Here is a 12,974-nt window from a genome sequence, read left to right as displayed (position 1 = left end):
GTTACATAATTCAAATCATAACAAAATGTACAAAGAAAAATTACTTTTGTTTAAATTGTAAAATATTTATTACATTTTATGTTTTAATTTTGATCTATAATAATGATACTTTGGTACTATATAAGAAATTATTATTTTTTAAAACTTATCTTTATTGTTGAATGTATTACAGATGTTCCTCCTCCCCACTGCCCCCCCCTTCTGCCTTCCCCACACTACTGTCTGTGTCCATTGGTTATACATTTACACATATAAGTTTTTAGCTTATCTTTCCCAGTTTTCCTCCCCACTTCCCTTTGAGGTTCATCAGTCTAAAAACTAATTTATACTTCTTACTCCCTTCATCTTTGTCACCCTTTCCCCCAATCTCCCTCTCATCTGGCAACCAACAAAAAGTTCTCTGTATCTATGAGTCTGTCTTTGTTCTGCTTGCTCATTTTGTTTGTAGATTCAATAGTTGATAGATAAGTATTTATTGCCATTTTATTGTTCATAGTTTTTATCTTCTTTTTCTTCAAGAGACCCTTAAACATTTTATATAATACTGGTTTAGTGGTGATGAACTCATCTAGCTTTTTCTTGTTTTGGAAACTCTTTATATGTCCATCAATTCTAAATGATAGCTTTGCAGGTTACAGTAATCTTGGTTGTAGGTTCTTGCTTTTCATCACTTTGAATATTTCTTGCCACTCCCTTCTGGCCTGCAAAGTTTCTTTTAGAAATCAGCTGACAGTCTTATGGGAGCTCCCTTGTAGGTAACTAACTGCTTTTCTCTTGCTGCTTTTAAGATTCTCTCTTTGTCTTTAACTTTTTGCATTTTGATGATGATGTGTCTTAGTGTGGGCCTCTTGGGGTTCATCTTGTTTGGGACGCTCTGTGCTTCCTGGACTTGTATGTCTGTTTCCTTCACCAAGTTAGGGAAGTTTTCTGCCATTGTTTTTTCAAATAAGTTTTCAATTTGCTCTCTTTCTTCTCCTCTGGCACCCCTATGATGTGAGTGACAGTATGCTTGAAGTTGTCCCAGAGGCTCCTTACACTGTCCTCATTTTTTTTTTGGATTCTTTTTTTCTTTTAACTGTTCTGATTGGGTGTTTTTTTTTTGCTCCCTTATATTCCTAATCATTGGTTTGCTTCTTGGAATTACCTACTCTACTATTGAGTCTCTATAAATTATTATTTATTTCAATTAGTGCCTCCTTCATTTCTGACTGTGCATCCTTCATTTATAACTGGTCCTTTTTTATGTTCTTGAGGCCCTCACTAAGTTCATTGAGCATCCTTATAAGCAGTGTTTTGAACTCTGCATTTGTTATATTGCTTATCTTCATTTTTTTTAGTTCTTTTCCTGGAGTTTTGTTCTGTTCTTTCATTTACAACATATTACTTTGTCTCCTTATTTTGACTGCTTCCCTGTGTGTGTGTGTGTGCATGTTTAATTTATTAGGTAGAGATGCTATGTCTCCTAGGCTTCATAGGGTGGCCTATTGTAGTAGATGTCCTGTAGGGTCCAGAAGCACAGCCTCCCTGATTACCCTAGCTGGGCCCTTGAGCTTCACCCTTGTATGGACTGTACACCCTTCTGTTGTAAATGAGTCTTGGTTGATGTTTGCACATCAATGGGAGGGAATAACTCAAGCAGATCAGCTTCAAGAACTGGCTGTGCCCACTTCCCATTGCCCTCTGACTACCTTGGAGGACCAGCTATGCAGGGGCACACCACACAGAGCAAGACTTACTTCAGCAAGGCTCTGGTACCCACTGAGTCTACTCCTTGAGTGTTTTGCTTGTGGTGGTAGTGTTTTGACATAGTATGAAGCTGTCCACTGGGTGTGCTGCCTCTGGGGACAAGTCAGCTACTGCCTATAGTTTACCCAGGGCCACCAGGCATAAGCTACAAAGCAATCTGCAGATGGCTGCTTCTTGTGCTCGGCTTGGAGGTGCCCAGGAAAAGCCAAGTTGTGAACCAAGGCTGGCTGCTTCTAGTGCCAATCTTGGGGCCACTTCGTGAGAAGTATGGGGCCTGGTATGGCCAGATGCTGCTTGTTTGAGAGAATTTAGGAAAATCTGAAGTAAGAGCCAAAAAGGCCAATCTTATGGTAAAGCCACTGGAAACAGCTTGGGTGGGCCTGAAAGTTGGGTGGGGCAGGGCCTCAGGTAATCACCAGAGTGGGGCAAACAGTGTGAGCCAGGTTGCTGGAGTCTCAGATATGGCTGCTGTCTGCCCACCCACTGAGGGAAGGGCTCACCAAATGAACAATGGACTCCTCCATCATATCTGTCCAGGAGAAAGCTGCCTCTCTAGCTCTCGCTCTGATGCCAAATAACTCAGTTCTTCCTCGTATGTCTTTGGTGCCTTTCAAGCTGCCTTCCCCATGCTAGAGCCCAGAGGGAGCACGTTCCAGTAAGCCTATATTCAGACCCTTTAAGAGGAGCTGCATGGGGCTCCAGCAGCCTCAGCCTCCATCTGCTTCAGTTCCCACTGGTTTTACAACCAGAAGTGATGGGGACTTCTCTTCCTGGCACTGGAACCCCAAGTTGGGCACCAAGTTTGGTACAAGGACCCCTCACTCCTCAGGGAGAACTTCCTGAGGTGTCCTCCTGATTTTTATCCTCCACCCGTGGGTGTGAGACCAGCCCGTCTGCCTCTGCCCCTCCTACCAGTCTCTGTGTGGCTGCTTCTTTAATGTCGTAGTTGTAGGACTTCCATTCAGCTCAATGTCAGGAAGTTCTGAAGGAAGGTTGTTTTGTAGTTTAGTTGTAATTTTGATGTGGTTTTGGAGGAGGTGAATACATATGCTGCCATCTTGACCAGAAGTTCAAAATTATTAATCTAAAAATTTAGAACCTAAAAATAAAAAGCTCTAAACTTCTTTTAAGCCATATTTTACATAATTAAAATTGATCAGGTGCAAGAAAACCAATTAGAACATAAAATTTTCAGTCATTTTCATATTACAATGTTTTTTTTTCTAGAGCATACTCTCCTTATTTTACTTTATGACTTGATGTACCAGGTGCACCTGGTATTTTATTTATTAATTTGTGTTTTTACTTCTTCCTTGACCCTCTTATCCAATAGAGAGAATGGGAGTTATATTTAGAGCACTATGCTAATTACTGTGAGCCATTAAGAAACTGTTCCATGCATGGCTAGATATTTCAGATGATCACTATATAAGATTAGTGCTACATACCAGCATATAAACAACAAACCATATAATGTTGACTTTTAATCTCTCATTGGCTCAACAAATGATATTGAAAATGCCTGAAAATAGATAGAAAATATCACATGACAGACTTTTTAAGGGAAGGTATACAGGTGTTCATGTCTGTATGCAAGGCGTTAGGGATTCAACAGAGTAAAATAATGGAGGGGTTTCCATCAGGACAGATCATGAGGCAGAACTCTGAGTAAGAGGGGCAAGATCTAGCATAAAGATTGAAAGTGAATATATCATAAAGTTTATATTCATTCCACAGCATATTTTTACATTTTCCATACCCAAGTTTATTGTTTAATAAACTTTTTACCACACCTTTTAAGTGTGGTAGCAATTTTTCAAATGTTTCATAATAACAGATTACAAATACAGAAACAAAGTAATAATATTAAAAAAATTTTTTTATTGATTTTTAGAGAGAGAGAAAAGAGGGAGAGGGAGAGAGAGATGGAAACATCTATGACAGAGAACATCAATTGTCTGCCTCCTGCATGCCCTCAACTGGGGATTTGGCTCACAACCTGGGCATGTGCCCTGATGGGGAATCAAACAGGTGACTTCTTGGTGAATGGGACACTCAACGACTGAGCCACACTGTCTGGACCAAAGTAGTGACTTTTTGCTTTTAAACATTTGAAGTAAGAGAAGCTGGAGTTTACAAATTGAAATTATACCACTGGAAATCTTTCTTCAAATAGTGACACCGTTTGCATATTTATTGCTTGGATTCTGTTTATATTTCTATTCTAAAAATCTATTTACTATGGTTTCAGTAAAAAATTCAATCCAAGCTGAAACTTGGTATACCAGATATCAGCTCTAGAGCAATGGTTGTTTATATCAATTTTCCAGAAGATTGATTTAGATTGTTTTGTGTTGTATGACTGTAAAAGAACAAAACAGAAAAGGATTCTGAGAGTTTGAGAGTTTATTCTGTCTGTATGTGTTAATTCCTTTATTCCTATAAATTTATAGTACTATGACAAATAAAACTGATAATAGTTAGTAATAGTTACTATTAACAAATAAAATATTTGGGCTGTTAAAAATAACGCTTCTACTATAAGAACAAGAGTAGCTACATTTCTTTATTTTGCCTGTTTTATAACATCTAGAGACATATTTTTACATCATACAAGTAAGTATATCACTTGTAAGTTCTGACAAGAGTTAAGTTTGGATCTGTGACCCATTAGAAGCATTATTAGAAATTATTTTATATTTATTTATTTTTTCTGATTTACTAGGTTACCGATACAGTTATCAGAACAATCATTCAGTTGACCTTGCTGACGCTCTCATTCTTTGTCCTTTTTTCTTTCCCTTGGAAATAGTATATATTTTAGCCAAAAAAAAAGGGGGGGGGGCTAAACAGATTACATGAGTTGACTTGGTTAGTGATCAGTTCTATAGAAATTAGTAGGGGCAAAGCAGACTGGCAGTTAGCACAGGTCTAGGAGGACAGTGTGCAGAGAGCAGGCCTTTTGAAGAAGTTGGGAAACAAAGCAGAGTGCTGGTGTGGGCAACCTTAAAACAATAATGTCAAAACCACGAGAATGAGTCAATCATCAGACAGCAGACAGCGAAATGCAACTTGATATTGAATCAAAGGCCACGGTAGCATTCTTAGAGTTCTCCTCTAGGCAGAACTTGCCTTATTGTACTGACACATCTAAACTATCTATGGTGATTACCTGGGTGGTGGGCACTTGTGCTGAGAATAAGGAGCTTGAAGGCTGTAGATCTTGAAAACTCATCACATCCTTGATATTAAGCTAATTTGATTTGCTGTTTAGATAATAAATGCATTTTTAAAAAATGTTTAAATGCATGCAATGATTGTTTTGACTAAATCCTATGGTTGTAGAATGGTTTGCTTTTGGAAACATGATCAACATTGAGAATGTAGTCAAGATGATACTTTAATTGACTTCTATCATGTTAAAGGGTTTTGTTTTTTTTTACTATTTGTCTATAAAATATAGTGAATTATAATAAAATCATTAATTATGTAATATTCACTTAATATATGGAATTTTCTAAAATGATTTTAATCTGTACATTATAGAATATTATATGCAAAGATTGATTATCCACACATTAAATGTAATCCAATGAATAATTAATGGACATATGTTCCATAATATGCGTAAAGCCTTGGGAGAAATGCAAAGAGATATAACATAAAACTGATTCAGGAAAGTTTTAGGTTAAATGCAAAAACAATGAGGTTGTTACTTGCTGTATTTTACTAGTCATTTAAAGGTGATTAAATCATGAAATACATTTTTTATTATTATTTAAGCATCTTAAAGTGTGAAATGAATATATTACTCACTGGAAACCAATTGAATAATATTTGAAAATGTTTCTTGCAAGAATTATATCATCACCTTTACAAATATGATAATGCTTAAGAACAGAAAACTAATTCAAGTATGCACAAATTGCTGTTGGATTCTTAAATAAATGTGAGATAAATGCAGTAGTACTAATATTATTAAGTTAATTTGGTTTAAAAATAATTAATACATAATTTATTAACTCTGCTAGTAACTTTTACTAGATATGAGTATAAAATGTAACTAAAATCATCTGAGTGATTTTTTTAGGAAATTTTATTTTGCTTAGCATGAATCCCAAATATGCATTTGTATGATTGATAAACCATTTAGATCCAGTGGTATATTAGAAAAATAATTTGTATCTAAAGTTAAGTACTGTTTAATAGATTCTTACTCATTGGTCCACACTTCTTATTTGCGGCCAAGACTACATCCTCCAGAACTCAGAGTTTTGAATCTGTTAAATCACCTTACCAGTGGGTGGCCGGCAGCTAATAGTTGATGAGGCATGACCTCAGAGTAGCCTACTTAACCCATTAGCTCATTTTTAATCTCTATGATGTGTGAGCAATGATTTTTCAATTTTTTATTACACATCCTCATTTCTTATTTATTTATTTATTTTTAACATCCTTATTTATTCCTGGGATAATGCTCAAAATCTTTATTTCCAATGAAATCTTTGAGTGTTAATTGTTTTAAAGATGTTTAAATAATGTTGAACATTCTGTGCTTTCAAAAGAATTCATTTCTACTGAACATATTATAATCTTTTATATAGGTTCACTATATATTTGGGACTTACCGTGTGAAGTTAAATAATATGAATCGTCTCTGGTTAGCTCCTACCTTTTGTGTTCATTTGAAAACCACAATGTGGCATGAAGCAGTTTCAGAGATCACTCATTCAGTATTTCACCCCATTTCCCAGTGAACTATTACTTTGTTAAAATTTTTTGTAGCATGATATTTCTAACTCTTTCATGCTCAGCAGTGTTGAAATGGGACACCCTTTTTCCTTCTTTTTTTGGCTTCTCTCCCATTGGGAAGCCTGTGGAGATGTATCGAAGAGGACTTCCTAGTTCAGTTCTTTTTCTCTCTGCTCTTATCATAGACAGACAGAGTTTGGTCTAAGTTTCAATTCAATAGCCATTCACTGAATGCCTCCTGTGCAGATAGTGATGGTGCAGGATGCTGAAATGAGCAAGACAAGGACCCTGCTTACAAGAAACCCACTGAGTTATATTATATCCCCTTTTCAACTATTATAGGTTTTGCTGTATTCTTTCATACTTGAAATGCTATGATAGAGTGAACTGCAGATGACATCATAAATATTTACACACTGGAAAAGGTGAATGCTGTGAAAGTGAGATTTGTTTAAAATGTTCATTTTAATGAGAGTCTCTTTAAGCAGCTCTTCTGTTTTGGCAAATGAACTATCAAGGGTAGTTACACAATAATCACTTATTGTTACATGACTAATACTAATTGTGTCAGTTTCTTGGTTCTTGGGAAGATGCTTTTAGGTTTTAGATATATATTCATATATTTCAGTTCTCTAAACCACATTTCTTATATTTTTTACTCAATTAATACCTGTACCTAACAATTAGACTGAGGTGCTTTCCTAGATTCATATGGTTAATCAATAACAGAGTTTACATAAAAATGCAGGTGTTCTGCCTTTAAGAGCCTAGTCTTTTGTCAAGGTTGAGAGTGAACATAATTCAAAATACTATATGAGATGGTAAGCTTAATCAATTAAAACAATTCAAACACTAAAATATTTAGTTTCTTATTGGGATTCCAAACCCAAAATATTTTAATAATATCATTATATATATTATTTTAAGGTACTTACAAACTATATGATATTATTCGGTTCTCATATTCCAAAGATGGAACTGAATCAAGAATTATTATTCACAGAAAATCTGACCTCATACAAGTACCTGGAGCAGCTCTTTTCATTACAAAGTCAGTTCTTTTAGCTTTACTCCATGAAAATGATTTAAACATAAAAGTTTTGTATTTGTATACATTGATTCAGTTTGTCTTCAGGGATGTTATACAATTTCCACAAAATAATCTGAGCAAGAAAGGGTTACATTTCTTCTGCCAAAATTCATGAAAACTTGAAAGTTCAATCTCTGTGTCAGTGGGCCCTGTTAGAGGAAATGGAATTGAACACAGTGGGTGAGTAACACATTTTACCCATACAGTATCATGGCAGGAACCTCAGGGTTTCCCTTTTGGTGACCTCTTTTTTAAAAACCAAGAAATATGTGATAAATATTTTTTTAAAATAAACCATAGTTTTGAAAAGTAGTTGAAATAGCATAAAGCCCTACTGGGGAAACCTCTGCCCCACTGTGCTCCCGTAGTACCACACAAGGCATGTATACTAGGACAGGTAGGAGACAGAATATGAAACAGACATTTTTTAAAAAGCCCACATATCCTAATGGAATTGCGAACACAATTATGATCAAACTTGCCTCATTTTTTATATTCCAGAAAAATAAGTTTAAAAAATACTTGCAGTATGTGTCTTTATGAAATTGGAGTTAACAGAGAATGATAGCAGAGGGACTACAATCATTAACGTATGTGTTATTTGAGTGTGTGGGGGGATGATTTTTTTTAAATGCATTAAAAATCATGAAAATTTAGAATTTTCCCAAATCTTAATATTTTATAATTGCCTCTTTCTTTCACAAGGCACACAGGGAAGCTTCAGTAATTTAAGAACACATGACACTTGGGATCTCCCTCTTCCTGTATGGCAAATGTGTATAATGAATTTTAAGCTTTGATATGCTCATTAACTTCTCCTACTTGATCAAATGTGCATAAAAATGCTATAATTGAGTTTTTATTGTAGATTCATACCTAATTGTAAAAATAATTCAAAGAGATCTTCTGTACCCTTCAGTGAAATAACATCTTGCTAAGATAATCACAACTAGAGAATTGACAATAATATATAGCTCACCAATCTTATTTGGGATTTGGATTTCACCAGTTATACCTGTACGTGTGTGCGCACACGCGCGCCTGTGTGTGTTTAGTTTCATGCATTTTTATTACACATGTAGGTTCATTTATCCATCCCCACTGTCAAGATACAGAACACTTCCATCATTACAGGGGTCCCTTGTGTGTTCTTTTTTTCAATTTAATTTGTTGGGGAGACACTGGTTAATAAAATTGCACAGGTTTCAGGTATGCAATTCTACAATGCATCATCTGTACACTGTATTATGTGTTTATCAAGTCAAGTCTCCTTCCATCACCATTTATCCTCCCTTTACTTTCCTCTACCTCCCACCACCAGCTCCTTCCCTCCGGCAATCATCAGCCTGTTGTTTTAGGCTACGCAAAATAAGTCAGTAAGAGAAAGATCCACTTATGTGGAATCTAATGAACAAAATAAACTAACAAAATGGAGATAGATGCATGGATACAGAGAACAAGCTGACAGCTGTCAAAGGGGAGGGAGTTGGTGGGTGGGAGAGAAGGGTGAAGAGATTAAGCAAAGAAAAAGAAAAACTTGTGTACTGTTCTTTTACAACCAAATTCATGTCTCTCCACTCCCCTTCACCCTTTACTATTTTTATCCTTTGGTAACTACTAATCTCTTTGTTATCTCTTTAATTTTTATTTCAAGACACTGTATAAATATATTTCATCTCAATTTATTGATAGAGTTTCTGAGTGTATCACTTTGTATATATTCTTAGTAGTTGTTCCAGGTACTGAAATATACATTAATGAACTATCTTAATCTGCTAGTAGCAATTTTTACCATTTCAAGTAAACTATGGAATCTGTTGATTATGTTCTCTGATTGGGTGTGGCCAGAGATTTGTTATTGTTATTAATATTATTATCATTATTATTGTATCTTGGACATCGTGGCTTTTATGTTAGGAAATTTTCTGGGCTCTGACTTTTTTGTTCTACGTGGCAGTCATCCTATTTAGATTTAGCACACAGGTCCTAGAATACATTTGCAGGCTGAGATTCCACTGGTTTGTCAGAACCTTAGTAGTGCTATTTAGTCAGCTTGAGTTGTCTAGTTCCCCTGGAAATTGCACTGACGTGTATGGGTGTCACCTAAGTGGGCAGAGGTGCTTCCCTAGGCCAGACTGCCTGGTGGCTCTAAGTGGGGTCCTCTAGCTTATGGGGAGATCCTATCTGGGGCTGGGGACTTGTGGAGAGTTTACCCTGCTGCCCTTGCTTCCAAATCAGCTGTTGTCTCTAGGCAGGGAGAGGAGTCTCCAGCCCACTGAGGATAAAGATCACTTTCCATGGGCACTTGTCAGGGATGCTCCCCCTGGGCTCCCTATACTGGTGATGTTGCTGGTGGAACTTCCCCTTGGTCAGCAATGAAAGTATACAACCTTAGCCACTTTCTGTTGCTAGGTTGTGGTTGGTAGAAGCCGGGTCTGCACTGCCTTTTACTGTTGTTTGACGAGCCTCTGTATTGTCCCCAAGGACCTGGTGTTCCTAACCTGTCTGCCTTTCTCTTTCTGCCTCTTAGAGGAATTCTTCACTTGCCTCTTGCTTCATTCCTGGTTGTATAGCTGTACTTCATGAGATATAAAATGATGATTAAACTTTTTAATCATTTCTTCTAAAATGAGTAAAGAGGAGCATAAGTTCTGGGAAAATAAGTGTTATGTGATAAAATAAGTGGTTTGAACCAAAGAATAGATAAAAAATATTTAACAGGCAGTACGGCAGAGACACCAATGAATCAGAGAACATTTTAACATCTGGGACCTTGCAGGTGCTTTCCCACTGAATGTCAGTTCTGGTTTCAATGAGGTTCACAGATATCTGTGCTGTGGAGAGCTTTGAAAATGCTAATATTCGCTGTTGATTTCTTTAAAAAAATGCTGCAGTCATAGTTTTCTCAAATTTATCTATCCATAGTAGTGAGCCCTTTTGTTTATAGGTTGTTTTTTTTTTTGCACTCTTATTCTATGAAAGACTGTGGAGAAAAGCCACGCTTATCACTATCACCTACCTCATCCAGAGTAGTATACTAGATGCAATCATTTAATTAAAAAGTCATTTCTGAGAACCTTTAGGAGCACCTAACTCTACTTTGATTTTTTTAATCTGATAAAATATTTCAGTATATTTAACTGTCCTTTAAAATGGTTTCCATAAATACTTAGATGTATAACAAAAATAAAAATAAAAAACTGTGTATTATGTTGTGCTAAAAATACATAGTCTAATAATACTGACTTTTTCTGGTGTTGTTCACATTTTCAATACTTTCCCTTTCCAGCTTTAAGGGACAATAGGATCGAGCTGGTTCGGGCTTCTTGGCATGAATTGAGTATCAGCGTCAGTGATGTGTCTCTCTCCGATGAAGGACAGTACACCTGTTCCTTGTTTACAATGCCCGTCAAAACTTCTAAGGCCTATCTCACTGTTCTGGGTAAGTTGAAGGGACAAACACAATGCAATCACAAGCCTGAGAGATGCATACTGCTAAAGAACATGATTCAAAAACACATATGTATTTTGAGGATCATAATAATATATGACATTTAACCCCTTCTCTGCTACATTATAACAAAAGGCATTTAAAAATCACTTAGTCACTCTTCCCATTTTATAAATAGACTAAGGGAAGTATAAACATTTGTATGACCTCTGAGAGCACATACCCATTTAATTTTTTAGCCATAAGTAGACATCAGGTTTCTTGTTTTTCAATTATATGCTTTTGAATCAACTCCTCTATGTATTGTATATATGGCGATCCTTTCATAAAGTGTTAGAAAAATGAGCATAATGAATTCAACATGTCTATAGGGTGCTCCTCCATTTTATCATCTCAGTCATTTCAGGCCTTCTCTGTTATGTTGTGGCTTTCAAATATGACCCCTTTGTGTATTCTAGTGCATTTAAATAACCCTTACATATTTATGTGTCTTCTCACCTTATAAATGTGCAGTTTCCTAGATTCCTAAATGAAGTACTTAACGTCATTTGTGCATGCAGTATGTAGCTTCTTTGTGCTTCTATTCTCTAAGTATTGAGCCATTTTCCCAAAGGTTAAAGTGACACAAAGAAGCAATACACTGGTAGAGATTCTGAGGAAATCTAGTTGCATCTCAGAGCTCTCTGTGATTCCACAAACGTCAGTGTCTCAATCAGCTGAAATTGCTGCAGTTTATTGAAACACATCTGTGTACTGAACAAGTTAGAAGAATTTTAAAGTGGATTTTTTTTTTTTTCTTTTGGTCTTAGTTTTCCTTCCTTTTTTGATACATGAAGGCCTAACAGTGCATTTAAAAGAACAGACACATGATGTTCTTTTGGTAGAATATTAAAGTTAATTCAGCTAGTGAATTGGTTTTGTGCATAGGATAAGAAACATGTTTCTTTGCAAGTCCCACTGAGACTATTTTATCAAAAGTTATTACAAGTATGCCATTAAGGACAAAGTATAACCAGTAAAATGGTGTATTTCAGGATAACAACTACTTAAGGTTAATGTATTGTTCTGTAGAAAGCCACCTTGAGACACCATGAAGAGGCAATTGGCTGATTTCAATTTATTAAATGGTGGTATGATACAGATATTTTTAAAGGTAATAAGAAGGTGAAAAGAAACTAGGCAGCTAATTGGAGCATAATGATCTGTCATGCATCTTTGTTGTTGTTTAAATGTGTATTTCTCTTTTGTTTATGTTTTTATTGATTTCATAGGGAGAGATAGAAACATTGATATGAGAGTGACACATCAATTGGCTGCCTCCTGCACGCCCCCTAGAAGGGATCGAGCCCACAACCCGGGCATGTGCCCTGACTGGGAATGGAATTGGGACCTCTCAGTCCATGGGATGATGCTCAGTCCACTGAGTCACACCTGCAGGGCAAAACGTATATTTCTTTTATTGGTGCTTTCCAGCATTCTTATGTTTTATTCTTTAAAACTGAATTAAATAGACAGTAAAGAGGCTTTCAGTCTGCCTTTATTATTGAATAGTTTTACAAGAAATTTTAGTAAACCTCTACCATGATAACATTAATGTCCAAGAAGTGTGAAATATTTTATTATTTAAATCACCCATATGTTATCTCTGAATATTAGTCATCTACTTATTAATTGGATGAATTGGACTAGAAAAGGCAGTAGTGGTTAGCATAAAAAATAATACATATCATGCCCTACAAAAGCACAATTGAATTTCTAATACAAAAAAAATCAAGAGACATTTTCTACTTTAGAAGAATCAGAAAAGTAAGTATGTTTGTAATTAAAAATGAATCTTTTTGATGCATTTCTTGAACCAAATGCCTTTTGATGTCTCTTCTTGAATAAAGTGTACAGAGGATAATATCATTTTTAAGCTTTAAGAATTATGAAATC

General features: G+C 35.8%; 1 protein-coding gene across 1 annotated transcript in view; it reads left to right on the top strand.

Moving 5' to 3' along the window:
* CADM2 (cell adhesion molecule 2) overlaps window positions 1-12,974 on the top strand; it is a gene marked incomplete at its 5' end in the record, with an annotated part of 301,193 nt that overhangs the window by 87,629 nt on the left and 200,590 nt on the right. Inside the window, one exon of the mRNA XM_036242525.1 lies at window positions 10,878-11,030. Coding sequence (XP_036098418.1) covers window positions 10,878-11,030 — 153 coding nt within the window. The remainder of the gene's footprint in view (window positions 1-10,877; window positions 11,031-12,974) is intronic.

This window comes from Molossus molossus, unplaced genomic scaffold (assembly GCF_014108415.1).
Source record: "Molossus molossus isolate mMolMol1 unplaced genomic scaffold, mMolMol1.p scaffold_m16_p_5, whole genome shotgun sequence".
Classification (NCBI taxonomy): domain Eukaryota; kingdom Metazoa; phylum Chordata; class Mammalia; order Chiroptera; family Molossidae; genus Molossus; species Molossus molossus.
The sequence above is the reverse complement of the archived record's forward strand: the minus strand, read 5'-3'. Positions and strand labels throughout refer to the sequence as shown.